The sequence below is a fragment of the Loxodonta africana genome, chromosome 12 (assembly GCF_030014295.1).
Source record: "Loxodonta africana isolate mLoxAfr1 chromosome 12, mLoxAfr1.hap2, whole genome shotgun sequence".
Taxonomy (NCBI): Eukaryota; Metazoa; Chordata; class Mammalia; order Proboscidea; family Elephantidae; genus Loxodonta; species Loxodonta africana.
In genome coordinates this window covers 77,632,320-77,653,463 of record NC_087353.1, presented here as the reverse complement: position 1 = coordinate 77,653,463, position 21,144 = coordinate 77,632,320, and the positions used below count along the sequence as shown (strand labels likewise).

Sequence of the window (21,144 nt, the reverse complement as noted above, 5' to 3'; positions counted from 1 at the left end):
GGTAGATAAAATCCTTTTTTTTTTTTTTTACACCAAATGGTTTATATATATATTTTATCCCTAAGGGTCCTCATCCTATGTCTTCCCTAAACCTAGCCACCAGACTCACGTTAACAGCTCATATGAAATCTCTACTTGCATGAATGTCTAAACTTCCTATGTCCAAAATAGAGCTCTTAATTTTTCAAAACTTCTATTAAAAACCAACCAATTGGAATTTCCAGCATGTAAGGACCTTGGAAGTCATCCCTCCTGTTCTCACAACAAGAAAAAAGCTCAATATTTGAAAATCAACAACTATTCTTAGATTCATCAGAGAATTGAGGTCACAGAGGAAATCACTGTCCTGAAAGCAGAAGAGAGAGACAAATACTGAGATTGCTGCTGTCATCACTGTTTAATGGGAGCAGAGATTGCTCAGTGTCAGGCAAGAATACTTAAAGGCAGTTGACTAATTATTGGAGACTGGGTGTGAACTAGCTTGAGAGATAAAAATGCCTAGAGACCAGCTTTGGGGGGCCCCACACTTTTATTAGTTTCACTTCCAGGAGCCCAAAATTTTCACTTAGAATCTCAGAGAAAATTCCTTCTAGCAGAAGAAGAGGAAAATAAACTATTTTGAAATAGTGCTCTGTTCTCTTTGGCAACAGCCTGCCCTGAAAGGAAACATCTTTACCAGAGCCTGGCCAATGTGGGTTTTGTTACCTAACTTACTTAGAGGAGGGGAATCACCAAGCTTCATACCCATCTAGCTTTCCTCATGTGGGAGAAGAACAGCCCAACATCAGTACCCTTTCAGTCTTCAAAGTATGGGAAGGAAATACCCAATAATAGCCACCTTTAAAATTGGACATGGGGAAAAGGAAATACCCAACTCCAGGCCCGTCTATCCCTCCTGTTTCACCTATGGGTGAAAAAAAAAAAAAAAGCTGAAAGGCACCTGTGAAAGTCCTAACTTAGGGGTACAGGCTCACTAAAAGACTGAGACCTAATCATTGGACTACAGAATGCTTCCCCTTTTTCCACACCTTATCACCACATTAACATCAACAAAGCTTTACAACTGAAAAAAATTCCATTCCTTTAACCTAATACATTATATCTGGACTTCAACAAAAAATTACAAGGCAGGCTAAAAGCAAAAATCACAGTCTGAAGAGACAGGGCAAATATCAGAATCAGATTCAGATATGGGAGAAATGTCAGAATTGTAAGACTGTAAATTTAAAATAGCTACGATTAACATGCTAAGAGAGTTATTGGGAAAATTGAACAGCATGTAAGAATGATGAAAAATCTAAGCAGAGTTTGAAACTCTAAGGAATACTACAAAAAAATTCAAGAAATCAGAATCCTCCCACAGTATTCCCAATATCCATAAATGCTGCCATTCACTACCTGGTTATTCAAGTCTTAAAACCAACAGCAACATTAGTTTCCTCCTTTTCCCCCAGTCACACATCCAACTTATCAGCAAGTCTTTTCAGTTCTTACACCAAAATATATTTTGAATCTCTATACTTCTGTCCTGTTGCCAGCTTAGTCCACACTGACATCATTTCTTACCTAGACTACTATAAAAGCCTCTAACTTGCCTTCCTTTTTTCCACTCATTCTCCTTACAGAAGCCAGAGTGGTCTTTTCAAAAAATAGATCCTGTTCCTCTTTTCCTTAAAGGTCTATAACAAGTACCCAATATTTAAAAACTGAATTCCAGACTTTACCATTGCCTACAATGCCTTGCATGATTTGGATTTGCTTACATCTCCAAACTTATTTCATATCACTTTTTCTTTTTGGCCTCCTTCACTCCATTTTTTGTATCCTTTCTGTTCCTCAGCATATAAAACTCCTTCCCACCTCAGAGCTTTGAATTTGTTTTTCTGACTGAGTGTTCTGTCTCTAGCTTTTCAAATGTTTGGCTCATTTTCATCATTCTGGTCTCAGCTCTGAGGTCCCTACTGCAGACTGGGGATCCCAGGAAGCAGACTCCATTAGAAGATTAATATGTAGGAAGTTTATTTAGGAGTGCTCTCAAGATCAGCACCTGTGGAGGGAAGGAATGGAAGGACCACTGAGCAGAGGGTGAAGATCAGCTGTAGTGAAGCTACTCCAAGGCCTCAGATGGCCCAATAACGAGGTCTCAGACTAAGATGGCCCTTTAGAGTTATCCCGAGTTGAGGAGACAGGGCCTTTATACCACCACATTGTCCAGTCACTGGATTTAGGTTGTTCCCAGAAGCATCATGAGCTTGGGTGAGGTGGCTTTCTTCAGTTAAAGCAATTGACAAAGTGATAGCTGAGAGCTGTCAACTGAAGTGTTAGTGACACCCTTCTCTGTAGTTGAGGGTGTAAGTTTTCCAGCCCAGACGGTGTTATATGGGCAGTGTAGTATAATATCCAATCCACCCCTTGCATTGCTTGGATACTCTTCCTTCATGTAAGTTCTCGAAGTAGCTCCTCCAGGACTCTAATCACAAACAAACCCACTGCTATTGAGTCGATTCCGATTCATAGCAACCCCATGGGGTTTCCAAGGCTGTAAACCTCTACGGAAGCAGACTGGTGGTTTTGAACCACCAACCTTTCAGTTAGCAGTCAATTGTTTCAACCACTGTGCCACCACGGCACCTTCCAGGACTCTAAAAAAAAAAAAAAAACCCAACTAACTATACCCATTGCCATCAAGTTGATTCTGACTTACAGCAACTTATTGGACATGGTAGAACTGCCCCATAGGATTTCCAAGAAGCTGCTGGTGGGTTTGAACTGCTGACCTTTTGGTTAGTAGACAAGCTCTTAACCCGTGCGCCACCAGGGCTCCTCCAGGACTCTAGTGGGAAAATTGGAGATAGAATGAATTGCTTCCTACTGCTAATCCCAACATTGCAAAGGTTATCTACCATCTTCCTCCCTTACTATCCATATTAGAGTCCTCTCATCCTTAGCTAGCACCTCTGTTGGTTTAGATGGCTTATCTGGGGGAAGACCCAGACCCTCATACTGAGGATACTGAGCATTTCTCAGGCCATGACTTCTGTATTTGTCTATTTACTGTCAAATTGGACAAGGGAGTACCAAGAGACATCCAACTGAATCATGTGGATGCCAAACATATTCCTTCCTGTCCCCACTATGTAACAGTCATCCTATCTACTTCCTGATGATCAGGGTAAATTCACCGTTGCCAGAATGGTGATTCCTCTTCTTGCCTGCTGGTCATGAGAGGTACAAGGTTTTTGGGCAGCAACTAGTTCACAGTTCAAAGGGAATTTTGGTTTGTCCACCAGTGAAGCATTCTCCCTTTGGGTATCACAATCTCTTAAAGCCCAAAGTCTTAATGACGGGAAGCATAAATGCCCCATGTAACTTCTGGAAGTAGCTCCTCCAGGACTCTAATCACAAACAAACCCACTGCTATTGAGTCGATTCCGATTCATAGCAACCCCATGGGGTTTCCACGGCTGTAAACCTCTACGGAAGTACTGGTAAATAGGACCACCACTTGGTTTTGAAATTTTACCCCACACAGCACCATATAATAGCCATTGATTTAGTATTTACAGTCTTGCATTGTGGAGGATGGTACCTCATCCTCACAAGTTATCATCTTAAAGACAGTGCCTAAGACATGTCTTAGTATATCCACAGGGAACTGCCAGAAATTCAGGCTGGTTTCAGAAGAGGACGTGGAACCAGGGATATCATTGCTGATGTCAGATGGATCCTGGCTGAAAGCAAAGAATACCAGAAGGATGTTTACCTGTGTTTTATTGACTATGCAAAGGCATTCAACTGTGTGGATCATAACAAACTATGGATAACACTGTGAAAAATGGGAATTCCAGAACACTTAACTGTGCAGATCAAGAGGCAGTTGTTCGGACAGAACAAGGGGATACTGATTGGTTTAAAGTCAGGAAGGGTGTGCTTCAGGGTTGTATTCTTTCACCATACCTATTTAATCTGTATGTTGAACAAATAATACTAGAAGCTGGACTATATGAAGAAGAATGGGGCATCAGAATTGGAGGAAGACTCATTAACAACCTGCGTTATGCAGATGACACAACCTTGCTTGCTGAAAGTGAAGAGGACTTGAAGCACTTACTAATGAAGATCAAAGACCACAGCCTTCAGTATGGATTACACCTCAACATAAAGAAAACAGAAATCCTCACAACTGGACCAATGAACAACATCATGATAAACAGAGAAAAGACCGAAGTTGTCAAGGATTTCATTTTACTTGGATCCATAGTCAACACCCATGGAAGCAGCAGTCAAGAAATCAAAAGACGCACTGCATTGGGCAAATCTGCTGCAAAGGACCTCTTCAAAGTGTTGAAGAGCAAAGATGTCACCCTGAAGTCTAAGGTGCGCCTGACCCAAGCCATGGTATTTCCAATCACATCATATGCATGTGAAAGCTGGACAATGAACAAGGAAGACCAAAGAAGAGTTGATGCCTTTCAATTGTGGTGTTGGGGAAGAATATTAAATATACCACGGACTACCAAAAGAATGAACAAATCTGTCTTGGAGGAAGTGCGGCCAGAATGCTCCTTAGAGGCAAAGATGGCAAGACTGCGTCTTACATACTTTGGACATGTTGTCAGGAGGGATGAGTCCCAGGAGAAGGACATCATGCTTGGCAGAGTACAGGGTCAGCGGAAAAGAGGAAGACCCTCAACGAGGTGGATTGATACAGTGGCTGCAACAATGAGCTCAAGCATAACAATGATTGTAAGGATGGCGCAGGACCGGGCAGTGTTTCGTTCTGTTGTGCATAGGGTTGCTATGAGTTAGAACCGATTCGACGGCACCTAACAATAACAATAACAAGACATGTCTTCAGCAGGCCAACTCATCACTCCTTTGGGTTTACAGCTTCTGGATATATGTGATAGACCAGTGCATCCCATGGTTGTGAGCTCACTGCTGTAACACTTTTTTTGCAAAGTGCGTTCCCTTCTCTGATGCAACACTGTGTGGGATCCTATACTGATGGATCAAATATACATATAAGGTGTTGACTGAGGCCCTGCAGGCAGGAAAGGCAAAGACCACCTGGAATAAGCTTTGATTGCTATCTAAATGAATTGAAGCCCTATCAAGATGAATTGAAGAGGTCCAATGAACTCAGCTAGACACCAAGTGGCTGCCTGGTCTCCTTGAGGAATGGTGTTCAGCATTATCTTCTGTTGCTGACATGCTGGACATTCAGCAGTAGTGGTAGCTGCATCAGCCTTGACTGTGCTGTTAAGTCTATCCTGCATCTCTGCCACCATAGTTATCCATTCCCGTGCCACTACCATGATCATGGATTACAGGCTGAGTCATTCTGTCTAGTTAATTATTTACCTCTTTTTCTGTGGTGTACAGTCTCTGATGGATAATTAACGTGCTTTACAAAGATCTTCACATTTTATTCTTATTCCTATAGGTCCCTCCACATGCCTGTACCCTGTAACTCCTTATCCCCAATCTTCCAATCTTTCTCTTTCTAGGCCCCTTACTAATTGACCAGAAGAGTATTCGCTATTGCTGATACGTTCAGTGGTATGGGGCCACTTCTCCTGCACAAAGTGGATGACCAGATGCATGGTCTGAAGTAATTAATGCCTTTGGGAGCACTTCCCCTCGGAGCTGTCTTCAAGGCAGCTATGGGGCTATGGGGCAGTTGTTGATCAGTTTTTGGCTTTCATCATGTACAAGCTGCACAATCTGTGAACCAAACTGAGGCATGTTTCTCCTCTGTGAGTTGGTCAAATGAACGCTCCAATATGGCCATAAATGTGAGCTGAGGGAGAATCACTGATGCAGTAGTGGTGGATGACACGGGGATGTGGAGTCCCTGCTCTTGCAGCTTGTTTATATCCTTTGATTCCGATCATGTTCAACCTCTGCTGCCCCACTTTCATCTTATGATGGATTGCTGCTGGCCTTGCCTGTCTTTATTGATTTGTAGGATTTGATGGAACTCAGCTCATGATGGAAAGTTCTGGACACATGGTCACTTAGTGTCTCATGGTCAGTTGCTTCATTTCTACCAGAGTCCAGCAGAATTCCAGGACTGCTTTCTAAAGATATAATTCCTTGCTGCAGTTGCAGATGGCACGGCCTTAATCTAGAACCCTAGAGGTCTGCATGGTGATTTTCCCATTAAAGCTTGCCATAAAATTAACTGTCCCAGCATGACACATTTAATACCATAGAGTTGGCTGGGTTGTAATGTCCTGTTAGCAGAACTGTTTGTATTGCAACCAAGACTTGTTGCAAAACCCTTTCTGGCTCCAGACTCCACTCAGAGTTGCGGCATTTTGTGTCACTTAGTATAGGGGCCAAGGCAATACCCCTGGTTGTAGAATATGCTGCCTTCAAAACCCAAAGAAGTCTATCAGGCATTATTCTTCCTTTCTCATGCTGGAAGGTAAAAAATACAATAATTTGTCCTTTACTTTGGAAAGGATATACTGGCATGTCCTAGACCACTGAATCTCTAAAAAATTTTCTGATGTAGTGAGCCACTAAATCTTTATAGACTTTATCTACCCCCTCCTTGGAAAGCATATGTCTTACAAAAACGTTCAACACACTTGCCATTTTCTTGTTTATCTGATCCAATTCACATGATATCATCAATATACTGGGCCAGAGTAATGTTCTGCAGGATGGTCAGTCCAGGTACCTTCAGATTATATTAGGATAGAAATCCAGGGAGTTTTTTACAGCCCTGGGCAAATAAATAAATGTATACTGTTGTCCATTTCTGATAGGAATGGAAAAAATTAATTTGCTAAGTCAGTGATTCTATATCATGTCCTTGGGCTATGTTAATCTCCTCTAGGAAAAGATACCACATCTGAAACAACAGCTACAATTGGAGCTATTATTTCCTTCAGTTTGTTGTAGAACCACTGTCATCACCCAGAAGACATCCGGATGGATTTTTGCAAAACCAGAATAATGAGTTAAATGGGGATATGAGGAGGACCACTGCTCATACATTCTTGAAGTCTTTATTTCTTCCATTTTTTTTTTACCGTGCTTTAAATGAATGTTTACAAATCAAGTCAGCCTGTCATATAAAAATTTCTATAAACTTTGCTGTGTACTCCTAGTTGCTCTCCCCATAATGAGACAGCATACTCCTTCTCTCCACCCTGGATTCCCCGTGTCCATTCAGCCAGCTTCTCTCCCCCTCTGCCTTCTCATCTCCCCTCCAGACAGGAGATGCCAACATAGTCTCATGTGTCCACTTGAGCCAAGAAACTCACTCCTCACCAGTATCATTTTCTATCCCCATAGTCCAGTCCAATCCCTGTTTGAAGAGTTTGCTTTGGGAATGGTCCCAGTCTTTGGCCAACAGAAAGTCTGAGGACCATGACCTCTGGGGTCCCTCCAGTTTCAGTTAGACCATTAAGTCTGGTCTTTTTACGAGAATTTGAGGTCTGCATCTCACTGCTCTCCTGCTCCATCAGGGATTCTCTATTGTGTTCCCTGTCAGGGCAGTCATCAGTTGTAGCCAGGAACCATCTAATTCTTTTGGTCTCAGGCTGATGGAGTCTCTGATTTATGTGGCCCTTTCTGTCTCTTGGGTTCATAATTACCTTGTGTCTTTGGTGTTCTTCATTCTCCTTTGCTCCAGGTGTTCTGAGACCAATTAAAGCATCTTAGATGGCCGCTTGCTAGCATTTAAGACCCCAGATGCCAGTCGCCAAAATGGGATGCAGAATGTTTTCTTAATAGATTTTTATTATGCCAGTTGACTGAGATATCCCCTGAAACCATGGTCCCTGCTACTCTGGACTTCGAAGAGTTCAGTTGTATTCAGGAAAATTCTTTGCTTTTGGTTTAGTCCAGTTTTGCTGACCTCTCCTGTATTGTGTGTTGTCTTTCCCTTCACCTAAAAGAGTTTTTGTCTACTACCTAATTAGTGAATACTCCTTCCCTCCCTCCTTCCCTACTCTCCTAACCACCAAAGAGTATTTTCTTCTCTGTTTAAACTATTTTCTTGAGTTCTTATAATAGAGGTCTCACACAATATTTGTCCTTTTGCAACTGACTAATTTCACTCAGCATATTGCCTTCCAGATTCCTCCATGTTATGAAATGTTTCATGGATTCATCCTTGTTCTCTGTCAATTCATAGTATTCTATTGTGTGAATACACCATAATTTATTTATCCATTCATCTGCTGATGGGCACCTTGGTTGCTCCCATCTTTTTGCTATTGTAAACAGTGCTACAATGAACATGGGTGGGCATATATCTGTTCTTGTGAAGGCTCTTATTTCTCTAGGATATATTCCAAGGAGTGGGGTTGCTGGATCATATGGTAGTTCTATTTATACTTTTTTAAGGAAGTGCCAAATTGATTTCTAAAGTGGTTGTACCATTTTACATTCCCACCAGCAGTGTATAAGTGTTCCTGTCTCTCCACAACCTCTCCAACATTTAATTTTGTATTTTTTGGATTAATGCCAGACTTGTGGGAATGAGATGGTATCTTATTATAGTTTTGATTTCCATTTCTCTAATGGCTGATGATCAAGAGCATTTCCTCATGTATCTGTTAGCTGCCTGGATGTCTTCTTTGGTGAAGTGCCTGTTCATATGCTTTGCCCGTTTTTTAATTGGGTTATTTGTCTTTTTGTTGTTGAGTTTTTGAAGTATCATGTAGATTTTAGAGATCAGATGCTAATCGGAAACGTCATAAAAACTTTTTCCCAGTCTGTAGGTAATCTTTTTACTCTTTTGGTGAAGTCTTTGAATGAGCATAGGTGTTTGATTTCAAGGAGCTCCTAGTTATCAGGCTTCTCTTCTGGTGTTTGTGCATTCTTGGCAATGTTTTGTATACTGCCTATGCCATGCATTAGGGCTCCCAGTGTTGTCCCTATTTTATCTTCCATGATCTTTATCATTTTAGATTTTATATTTAGGTCTTTGATCCATTTTGAGTTCGTTTTTGTGCATGGTGTGAGGTATGGGTCTTGTTTCATTTTTTTGCAGATGGATATCCAGCTATGCCAGCACCATTTGTTAAAGATACTGTCTTTTCCCCATTTAACTGACTTTGGGCCTTTGTCAAATATAAGCTGCTCGTATGTGGATGGATTCATGTCTGGATTCTCAATTCTGTTCCATTGGTCTATGTGTCTGTTGTTGTACCAGTACTGGGTTGTTTTGACTACTGAGGCGGTATAATATGTTCCAAAATCAGGTAGTGTGAGCTCCCACCTTGTTCTTTTTTTTGGTAATCCTTTACTTATCTGGGGCCTCTTTCCCTACATTCTTGAAGTCTTTAAAGGTGGCCTTAATCTTTACCACTTCCTCCAGAATGTGGTTTTTTTTGGTTTATCATCTTAGCTTCATAGAATTCTACTTGGTTTTTCCTAACACAACAGTTCTTGCTCCAGAGACGAAGTTGCTAATATGGGGTTATACCAACTACCAACTATGTCTGTTTCAATTACGTATTTGGCAATTGTAGAAATGTTTACCAGTTGAGTCCATGGACCCAGTGTGCCCACTCTAAGCCAGAAGAGGACCATGACTCCATTTATTACTTTGTCTGCATATACCTCCACTCTAACAAGAGAACCAACGGTGATGCTTTGGGTCTCTGGGTATGGTTACCCAAGTAAATGGCTATCTGCCCATTTGCAGAAAGACTAAGGTAATTATTGTGTACATTTGCTGTGATTTCGCAGGGTGCTTGCTTCTGGGAACCCAGCTTCTCCTTCACACAATGCATGTAGGCTCTGAGAATTGCAAACTATGGAAGAGACCATGAATTTGTAGTGGGCACCTGTCCTCAGCCTCCTGACAGTCCATCCTTCCTTTCTTCTGGTTGTATGGTTTGAACAATACCCTCGTTGGCTGGTCATCTATCTTGCCTCAAGGGAACTGTGTTTCATTAACCATCGTTTGTAGATTGGGAACTCCCTGACTGCCATTCCAAACTTGCCATTTATTAGAATAATTTTTCCTGCCCTTGTCGCCATCTTGCCTCTATTATTTTGGAATTCTACCATCTCTGTTGTTATCAACGAGTCTGGTTTTGTAATGGTATCTCTTACTGTCAGCAGTTCTCAGTGATGCTGGGTTTCCTCTCACTAGCATATTTCTTATTGCTTTGGCAAATGTCCTCTAGACCTACCTGTATAACAGTAATTTAGTTAGGTGGAAGTAGTTCAGGGTCTTTCATGAGGCTGCATTCAAGATGTTGACCTTGACCACAATCATCTGAAGGCTTGACTGAGACTAGGGCAACTTCTTCCAAGGAGGTTCACTCACATGGCTGGCGAGTTGGTACTGGTTTTTTTTTTTTTTTTTTCGAAGCCTCAGTTGTTGCCCACATGAGCACCTCTACAGGGAAACTTGAGTGATATGGTTGCTGGTTTCCCCCATCACAAGCAATTCAAGAGACCATGGCAAAAGCCACATTGCCTTTTGTTACCTAGTCTTGAAAGTACCCTCACTTCTACAGTTTCCATGGGCCACAGAGGTCAGCTGTATTGAATGTTGGAAGGGACTACATATGGATGTCACAAGAAAGGAGAGTCCATGGTGGCCATCATGAAGACAGGCTACTATGGACCTCTCTGACTCCAGTGATGCTTATTTCTGCCACTTGCAAAATGTTTTCACCTGCTCCCAAGTGCCATAAAAGCCTCAACCATTTACAGCATCAGCTCAAAGTCCAGGTGTGGATGAGGCTCCTTTGGTATAGTTTCTTAATACACTCCCTCAAGTACAATTCCTCTTGATCAGAATAACTGTGAACTAAAGGGACAAGAAGTCTGCTCTCCTCCATCCCCCTTCGTACACACAAACTAACATAAAATGGTGGGATAAATACAGGTTAACCAATATACACATTCCCATTCAAAAAAGGGAAAAACATGAAGCACACAGGAGGAGTCACTGGTCCACAGAATTTCTGAAATCCAGCAGGGCATGTGTTGACAATTCTTTGATTAGGACACAAGACCAGAGAATAATTCTCCATTGTTCTTGGTTCTATCGTCTGGGCTTTTGGTTCTGGCGTCTGAGTCATTCCTTCCTTTGCCATGAAAAGCAGCCCATGTTTGCAGCTCAGGTTTTCAACCTATTTCTGCCTAAGTTTCGTGAGTCAAAGGCCTCTTTTCATTTTGTACTATCTCTGTCTTTTAGGTACTTGCTGGTGGCATTTCTTCTAGTAAACTCTTTTTAAAACATTTAGTTCACTCTAGCCACAAAAGCCATACCCACCAGTATATCTGAGATAATCCCTTCTCTATCTTGGGTTTCTGTTCAGGCTTCTGAGGAATAATGCCTTTAGCTTGTTATAATCTCTATTGTGCTACTGAATAGTTCTCTGATACACCAACAAAAATCTTTATGAGGTCTTTAAACAAAAGGTTTTACAGTCACCAGCTTAGCTTCAATTTTAGAGCATGTTTTTCTGACAGTGTCCTAGATTGATCTTTGTTTGGAAGACATTTCTTAATTTTAACAGCATCTGCCATCTGAAGAGGATGGGAATTCTCAAAACCAATATCTGGATTCTTCATATTTCATAGTTCTTTCTTTAGCTTATCTTTCTTCTCTCACCTATATTAGAGTTTACTACAAGGCAACAAGCACAAGCCAGGATGTTCCTTCAACAATCTGCCTGGGAATCTCCTTAGTACAATCATTTAGGTCACTTAGGTAGTTTTTCTATTTTCCACATTACCGCAAGTGACAGTGTGATAAACTTCCTGCCATTACATATCAAGGATCTTCTTTCCTGCAGTTTTCAATAACAATTTGCTCACTTTCCTTTATCCTCTCAATGGCAGCCACCTCCAAGACATCAGCCTTCTGCTAACAATCTATTACAGGCCCCTTAGGCTTTTACTAACATTCTCCTCAGGGAATGTTACTTCTACCCTACTTCTACCCACTGCCCAGTACCGAGGCTACTCCCACACTTTTAGGTTTTTCTTGAGGCAGCATCCCACTTCCAGGTACTAACATCTATTTTAGTTAAGTATTTCTGAGTAATAGATTACCAAAACTTAGTGGCTTAAAGCAACTATAAACATTTCTTTTTTTCATAGTTTCTAGCTGGCCTCAGGAATGGTCAATTAGGCAGCTATGATTCGGGTTTGTCATAGGTTTCCACTCAAAATGTTGGCTGGGGCTACAGTCATCTGAAAGCTTGGTTGGAATTGGAGGATCTGCTTCCAAAGTGATTCACACATATGGCTGTAAAGTTGATGCTCGCTGCTACAGGGAGGATTCATACCATGTGGGCCTCTCTGCAGTCATTCAGGTAGCTTCTTGAGTGTCCCCAAGCAGTTGACTTCCCCCACAGTAAGTAATTCAAGAGACCAAAGAGGAAGCCACAATGCCTTTCGTGACGACCTCAAAAAGGACTCATGCCACTTGTGCAGTTTTCAGTTGGTCAAACACGTCAGCCCTATTCAAAGGCATGAAAATCAGGAGGTATAGATCATTGGAGGATATCTTGAAGGCTGACTACTATAGTCTGTGGCATAACCCAAGATATTTCCTAGTCTCCAGAAGGGGAGATGGGGACAAATCCTGAGAGGGAGTTATGGGTTAGTTTTTGTGAGAGAAAGGGCAAAGGCCACTGCACAATCTTCAAGGAAGGTATAAAGAAATGCTAGTCCTTAATAGAGAGGAGTGGGTCATTGCTACAGGCTGAGGATTCAAGGAAAGATGGGACTGAAGATTTTGATTAGATTTTCCAGCCATTGTCTCAGGGTTTCAATCAAACCTGCCTACACTGGGAATTTAACCTTCTCTGAAGCTCTCCTACTTTTATGATTAAGTCTGGGGATCAGTTTTTAGCTTTTTCTGCTCTTTGACTGCTGGAGATGAAAATTTCTTTGTATGCTTCCTAGGAAGTCCTCTGAATTTCATTACTTAGCTTCTGTTGGTTAATCATACATAGTCTTTTTTGTCTGTCTCCAGTGTATCAATTTCCCCCAATAACAAACATCCAATTCCACGGTCCTTATTATTTCTACTTCCCCCATATTTTTCAACAGCTTGATACATGGCACCAACTAGTGCATTTCTTTCCCCTGGTATGCCATCTCAATTCACCACCTATGAACTTCATATGAATACCGCACTGCTAACTTGTACCAGAGCCTACCTCACATCTTATCATCTGCTTTCTCGGTCCACTGCTGATACGAACATTCACTAATTAGGTTCCCTGGGAAGTGGACTCTAAGATAGAAATTAGCATTCAGAAAGTTTACATAAGATGGCAATTATGCAGTAGTACTTTTGGGATCAACACTGTGTGAGAAAGTGAAGGATGCAGACTTCGGAGAGAAAATAGTTTAGGCTACAATGGGATAACAACAAAGTCAACCCCACAGGGAGTTGTGAAGCTAGAATGACTATTTATAGTTGAACTGAACTGGGGGAAAGGGCTGGACCTTAATATTTCCACCTAGACCAGTCACTGGATCCAAGCTGTCCCAGGCAAAGGGGCCTGATTTTGGGTGCAGTGGCTCTGTTGACCTGCAGTATTATCAGAGAGGGTGACCAGTATCCACAAAGGCCACATTTTCAGAGAGGCTCTCCTTGGATAATCTACCTAAAATTAGGTAGATTAATTCTCCTCCCTATCCTATCTATTAAAAGAGTCCTCGTGGTTCAACAGTTGAACACTTAGCTACTAACCAAAAAGTTGGTGGTTCGAACCCACCCAGCAGCTCCATGGGAGAAAGAACTGGTGATCTGCTTCTATAAAGACTACACCCAAGAAAACCCTGTGGGGCAGTTCTACTCTGACACATGCCATTGCTATGAGTTGAAAATCAACTCTATGGCATATCACAATAACAACAATACTACCCCTTAGTTACTATCGCATCACCCTATTTATTTTCTAAATGGCATTTACTGTGTACTAGAGGTGGCACAATGGTTAAGCATTCAGCTGCTAGCCCAAAGGTTGGCGGTTCCAACCTGCCCAGCAGCTCTGTGGGAGAAAGACCTGGTGATCTGCTGCTGTAAAGATTACAGCCAAGAAAACCCTATGGGGCAGTTCTATGAAAATAGACTCCAGGGCACCTAACAACAACATAATTATTTTGTTTGTTGATTTGTTTAAATGCTAACTAACTTTTATTCACACTGGAGTCTAAATTTCTTGAGGGCAGGGATTTTATCTGTCTTTTTCACTACTATATTCCCAATGCCAAGAATAAATGAATGAATGAAGAAACCAATGAACATATGAATGACAAAAGTCCTTTGTTCTTCTGAGCACTCTCATAAGGCTGGGTGTGCAAGTATGGGGGAGTGTGAGGAGAGATGAGTGCTCTGCACATTACAGGAAGCAATCTGGGAGGAAAAGCATAAAGAAAAAATGGGAGGAGACAAGGGTATGTAGAGCTGGGGAAATGACCACAGTCTATGTATTTCTTGAGTTAACCCCATCCAGCCCCAATTTATATTATAGGTTACTATATCCACAAAAATGTTTGATGTGAATGGATTTCCTGAGGGAACCAGGGAAAATACTGAATTTTACATCTGAGTTGATGTAACTAAAATAGAGACAGCATATGGCATATTGGAGGCAGAGATAACACCAAGAACATCAACATCCCCCCTCCCCCCAAATTAGCAGAATTTTCAAGAGGACTTCGAGTTTCCACAAGCTGTGGAAGTAAAAATGCAAATCAACCTTAACTAGACAGCTAACAGGGAAGAGAGTGCCAGTGTATATACAGGTTACCTGAGTATTACATGCCTGGAGTTGATCCAGATAAATGAGAGATCAAACAGTCCCTCCTTGCCAAACACCAGGTCAGGGGGGATTACAAATAGATGAATACAAAACAGTTGTGAACAAAAATTAATATTCACATAGTCTAATCATCAGGCTCCACTTTGGCTCTACTTTTGAAAATAAGAACATTCATTGATACAAGAACATTCATAGATACTTCCATAGTTTATGGAAACCTGATTCTATTCTGGAAGAAGCAGAGAGGGAAGATGTAGCTTTTTATTATATATGGCATAATTTTCATTTGGATCTTTCTCAAAGGAAACATGATGACTATAACCTTTTATTAAACCCCCCCCCAAAAAAAAACCATTGCCATAAAGTTGATTCCAACTAATAGCGACCCTATAGGATGGAACAGAACTGCCCCACAGGGTTTCCAAGGAGCACCTGGTGGATTTGAAGTGCCAACCTTTTGGTTAGCAGCTGTAGCTCTTAACCATTACGCCACCAGGGTTTCCTTTTATTAGTATCTGATTATTTATCTTGAACTGTAAACTAAACTTCAGTTCCATCAAGAAAATGAGACCCGTGAAATAATACCTTGCGCAAATGTTTGATCTGGATACCTGCCACCAAGTCAGTAGGCTCGGCCTCAAAGTACTTGCTCTGAATTGTCTCATAAAATTGGGTTCTATCTTTGTTCTTCTCCGTTGATTCCCCAAACCAGTAAGAGTGCTAAGAAGGGAATAAAAATGTAATCACCATGATGACATTGAAAAATGAAGCATTTAAAAATACTTTCTCCTGTTTTGCTTTGTATTACAATGAATTGCAAGAAATTTCTTGGGATTAAATTTTGGAGACAATTGCCTATAATTTGAATACCCAGGGCATAAAAACAGAGTACTCTATTAAAATTATAACTACAAAATGAGGTCACAATGAAAAGTAATTGTATCACTTCTCTGAGCCATATATAAGCCAATGGCATTAAGGGAAAAGATTGAGAATGGAGGACAATATGTAGATGCCCGCCATTATCTATGATTCTAACTCTAAGCTATCTAGGCTAACTAAGGAAACAAAGCAGGTGGTCAGTGCCCAGATGGAACATAGCTGAACCTCTCTTAACTGGCATTCAAAGACCTACCATATATTCATTTCTTTATGCCCTGAGTTCAATCTTTCATGAAACACTTGGCTGGAAAAGACACAATTTGTAAAGTTTGTGGTTGCAGGCCATGACTGACAGATTATTTATATTTATATATATTGGAGGGCTTACAATGTATTATGAAAAGGCTAGTGAATGAGTATGGCTGGAGTGTAGATGAGAATTATTCTTTCACCTGATCTACTGATAAAATTATTAAATTATAGACAGTACAAAATTAATCCATGATAGCTTTCACAGCTATTACAAAACAGGTTCTGAAGGACTGTGATCTCTCTTCATAACAGAAGCATTGTAACTCACCAGCAAGAAAAAGTTCCATGGCTTGGGCATACCATACTCTCCCGGAAAGACAGCTTCTATATACCAGGCCACAAGGCCATACAAGAAAGCATCGAATAAAAGCATTCCCAGTATATAGGCAAAGACAAAGTTATCTGTTTGTGTTGATGACAAAATGTTACTCCATTTAATTCCAATATCTAAAACACAACAGGAGACATTTAATATAGGTTCCAACTGAGACTAAAACAGAGTTATTCGTCTTCATCATAATTAAACAGTAAAGAAAATAAAATGTATTTTTACTCTTTAGAGATACCAACTGTGAACAACTACTTTCTTATACCCTTAGAATGTAGGCTGTCCAAGAGGACAATTAAGTATGTACTCACGAAAGGCACTCTCTTCTAAACCACAAACAAAAAAATAATTGGTAATGACCGAAAAAACTTCATACCAAAAGGTCAGGAAAATAAGCTTTAAGAATAATAAGCAGACCTATGGATTAAGACATGGCCCTTTCCTCTCCACCCCACCTCATGCTAGCTGAATGTTCACTAAAATATATAATTTTGGAAAAATATTTATAATCATTGAAAAGTAGAGATGGATGCTGAATACAGAACGAAAGACTAGGAGAATCATTTGTAGATAATGCACACATGGGAAAAGGAAGAAAGAAATTATTAAAAGCAGACCCATGTTGCTTCTTTCCCTACCACTAGACAGAGGGCGGCAATTCTGGAAAAGGAGTAGGAAGAGGCCTCAACAGACTTGTGGTAAATTTTTTGGAAGGAATGTGGGAATACCCACACTATAAACGGTAGCATAAAGTGGTCTAATTTTTCTGGAGGGCAGTTTAGCAATAATCAATATTAAAATGTGAATATTCTATGAGTTAGAAAATATATATCTTATTTTAGAGCAAGGCAAAATAATACTTACTATCCATTTCTGCCTTCACTAGGAATTGAGTTCCCAGTGCCATTGCGATATTTGAGCTGAGACAAGAAGTCAGCTTCTGGAAGAGTGTAATTTTTGCATAATTTTGAGAGACGATGTTATATGGAAAGTAGGTGGCATAATATAGGAATCCTCCGAAAGAAACAGCATAATTAGCTGCATATAAGGAGGAAATTACAAAGTCAATTCAAACAACCTTCAAAACCCTAAAATACAAATACAATTTTTAATTTTAAGAGCACACTAAAATAAACTTAGGAGAATATGAGCATGTCTATTTTGTTCACCACTGCTTCCCCCAGCACATAATAAAATGTCTGGCACATAGTAAGTACTCAAATATTTTTTAAACTGAATTAAAGGCTGAAATGAAAAATGCGAGGAACTAACTTTTCTGAAATTTATCCATCTAGTCTACACAAACCACAGCCTTATCTACCCTGAGACCAGAAGAGGTAGATGGTGGTCGCTACCACTACCAACCATTCTGAACAGAGCTGCAATACATGGAACTCGATCGAATCAGAGAATAATGGGAACAGAACACAAATTCTTAAAAAGTCCAGAATTACTGGACTGGTTGAGATTGGAGGACTCCCTGAGACTATCACCCTGAGATACTCTTTACATCATGAACTGAAACTATCCCCTGAGGTCATCCTTTAAGTAAATGACAGACTGGCTCAAAAAAATAAAGAATATCACCTGTGAGTACTGTGCTCCTTTAAAAAATTATCTATGTGAGACCAAAGGGTCAACAATTACTCTAAAGCAAAGATGAGATGGTAAGGGGGCAGAGGAAACTAGATTACTGGAAACAGAACAACCAGAAATGAACTGAGTATGTTGAAACACTGTGAAAAATGTAACCACTGTCACTGAACAATTTCTGTAGATACTGTTAAATGGTGACCTAATTTGCTGTGTAAACTTTCATTGAAAACACAGTAAAATATTATTTAAAAAAAATTTGGTTTAAGATATTACAACTGGCATAATCAGAAAATACCTAGATTGTATTTTTTTTTTTTTTATGATACTGGGGATGGGAGGGGAACACCTGAATAAATAGAAAAAGTTGATGTCAAAGAAAAGGATGTGGTTTAGAGTATTAAGAATTCCAAAAACATGACTCTGATAAAACACTGAAAGAAAATTCTTGCCAAGAGACCCACTAACCTCATCAGGAGTTAAAATGCAGCATCCCAATTAAAGCTGGATATTAAGTACAACAGATACTATTTCATTATTAGGAATGTGTCTTGCTTTCCTTCTTTACCTCACTTCACACACCTCATACACCAACTAGAACATTTATGTTTTATGCACTAATCAAAGTGTCTTATTTTTCATGATTAAAATTTTAAAGAGAAAGAGAGGAGGCAAACTGGTGACAACAAATATAGATAGTTCTTTTAGGAAACTGTGTGACAAAAGAGCGCAAGGAAACTGGGCAGGAGCTAAAAGGAGAATTGGGGTTAATAAAATGTTACTTAAGTTGGGAGAAATAATAGCATATTTGTATGGCAGTATAAGTGATCCAGCAGAGAGAGAGAGAGAAGGATTCTGTGGAAGACAGAAAACTGCAGAAAGTATGTTTTTGAATAGTGAGTGAAGATGGAATCCAATGTATAAATAGTTTGGCTTTAGATATGAGAATAAAATTAAAGAGTATGTGAGTATAAACTCTACTAGGCAGAGAGATAGGTAGATGCTGAAGGAGTTTGGAAGGTCTCTTCTGATATTTCCATTTTGCTCATTAAAGTAGGAAACAAGCAGAGAGTGAGGATAGAGGACAGTGTTTGGGGGACTGAGGAGAAAGTACAGGTGTGAGACAGTATCTAGGTGAGTGAGAGAGAGAATGAACTAGGGACTTATAGTGGGCATGGTTGTGATTTTTTTTGTTTGTTTTTGAAATCTAAATCATAAACATACAGAGTCAATTGGGAGTTAAGTGTAACCAAGGCAATATATCAAATACATTTAGTAATACGGCACCAAAATATATAAGGCAAAAATTCTCAGAACTTTAAGGAGAAATGCACAAATCTATAATTATAGCAGGAATTTAAATGTATCTCTCTTAGTAACTGATAGAACAAGGAGAAAAAAATCATAAAGAATGTAAAAAAGCAAACAATTCGATTAACAAACGTGACCTAATGGACATACATAGACAACTACACTAAGCAAAGTGATACTATGCATTTATTTCAAGCATACGTGGAATGTTTATTTTTAAAAAATTGGGCATGAACTAAGCGACAAAGTAAGTCCCAACAAATTTCAAAAGAATTAAGCTGGAAACCAAAAAACATCTAGGAAAACTCAATACGCTGAGAAATTAAGATACATACTTTTAAATAACTCTGAAGTTAAAGAAGAAATCATAAGAAAAATTCCAAAATACTTTCATGGAAAAACTGCAAAATCTTACTTATTGGCACTTCTGGCATGGTGCCAAAGCATTACTATGAGAGAAATGTCTAGCCTTAAATTAATTTATTAAAAGAAACCCTGGAAATAAATAAGTCAATTGTTTACTACCAGAAGTTAGAGGAAAAAAGCAAATAAACACAAAGTTTATGGAAGGAATTAATAAAAATAAATTTCTGAAGGAAAAAAAAGTGATTCTCTGAAAAGACTAATAAAATGAATGAACCAGTTAAAAGAGAGAATAAATAGCCAATATAAGGAAAAAGGAGATATATCACTATAGATGGTACAGGTATTAAAAACATAAGAAAACCATTATTAAACTAGCCATATTTTACCAATAAATTTGAGAACTCACTAAGATGATAAATTTTAAAATACAAGTTAGTAAAACTAAGTGATGAACTAGAAAACCTGATTGTCCTATAACCATTAAAGAAATTGAATCAGCAATTAAAACCCTTTCCAACAGCTTCATCAGCAAGTTCTAGCAGATATCAAAGAAGTAATCATTAAAATTTGGTACTAAAATTTCCATAGAACCGAAAAAAAGGTATATACTTCCCAGTAATTTTATGAAGCTACCTCTCTATAGAGTTGTTACGAGTCAGTCACAATTGACTCAACAGCACACAACAGCGTAACTTCATGTCAAAAGCAAACAAAGAACAAAAAGTCAAATTACAGGGCAATCTCACTGCTGAATGTCCAGGTAAAAATCTTAAACCAAATATTGGCAAAACTAATCCAGCAAGCACACAAAAGAAAGCATACCCTGATCAATTTAAATTCATCTCAAGAACACAAAATTGGTAAAATATTTAAGAAGCAGTTTATACAATTCACATCATTAATTAAAAAAGAAATACCATTTTATAATATCAGTTGTTGTTAGGTGCCATTGAGTCAATTCTGACTCATAGTAACCTTATATACAGCAGAATGAAACACTGCCCAGTCCTGTGCCATCCTCACAATCATTGCTGTGTTTGAGCCCACTGTTGTAGCCACCGTATCAATCCATCTCTTTGAGGGTCTTCCTCTCTTTCACTAAGCCTCTACTTTACCATGCATGATGTCCTTCTCCCAGGACTGTTCCCTACTGATAACATGTCCAAAGTATATAAGATGTAGTCTTGCCATCTTGGCTTCTAAGGAGTATTGTTGGCTGCATTTCTTCCAAGACAGATTTGTTCATTCTTCTGGCAGACCGTGGTATATTCAATATTCTTTACCAACACCACAGTTCAAATGCATCAACTCTTCTTTGGTCTTCCTTATTCAGTGTCTAGCTTTCAAATCATATGATGCGATTGAAAATACAATGGCTTGGATCAGGCACACCTTAGTCCTCAAAGTTATGTCTTTGCTTTCTAACAAGTACAGAGGTCTTTTGCAGGTGATTTGCCCAATGCAATACATCATTTGATTTCTTGACTACTTCTTCCATGGGCATTGACTGTGGATTCAGGTAAAATGAAATCACTGACAACTTCAACCTTTTCTCTATTTATCATAATGTTGCTTATT

General features: G+C 39.5%; 1 protein-coding gene across 1 annotated transcript in view; it reads right to left on the bottom strand.

Moving 5' to 3' along the window:
- The window catches only part of LOC100671125 (phospholipid-transporting ATPase ABCA3-like), a 230,993-nt gene that overhangs the window by 113,511 nt on the left and 96,338 nt on the right, over positions 1-21,144 (bottom strand). The window contains exons 11-13 of the mRNA XM_010598551.2: positions 17,161-17,334; positions 16,237-16,415; positions 15,360-15,494 (exon numbers count right to left, since the gene is read on the bottom strand). Of these exons, the coding sequence (XP_010596853.2) occupies positions 15,360-15,494; positions 16,237-16,415; positions 17,161-17,334 (488 nt within the window). The remainder of the gene's footprint in view (positions 1-15,359; positions 15,495-16,236; positions 16,416-17,160; positions 17,335-21,144) is intronic.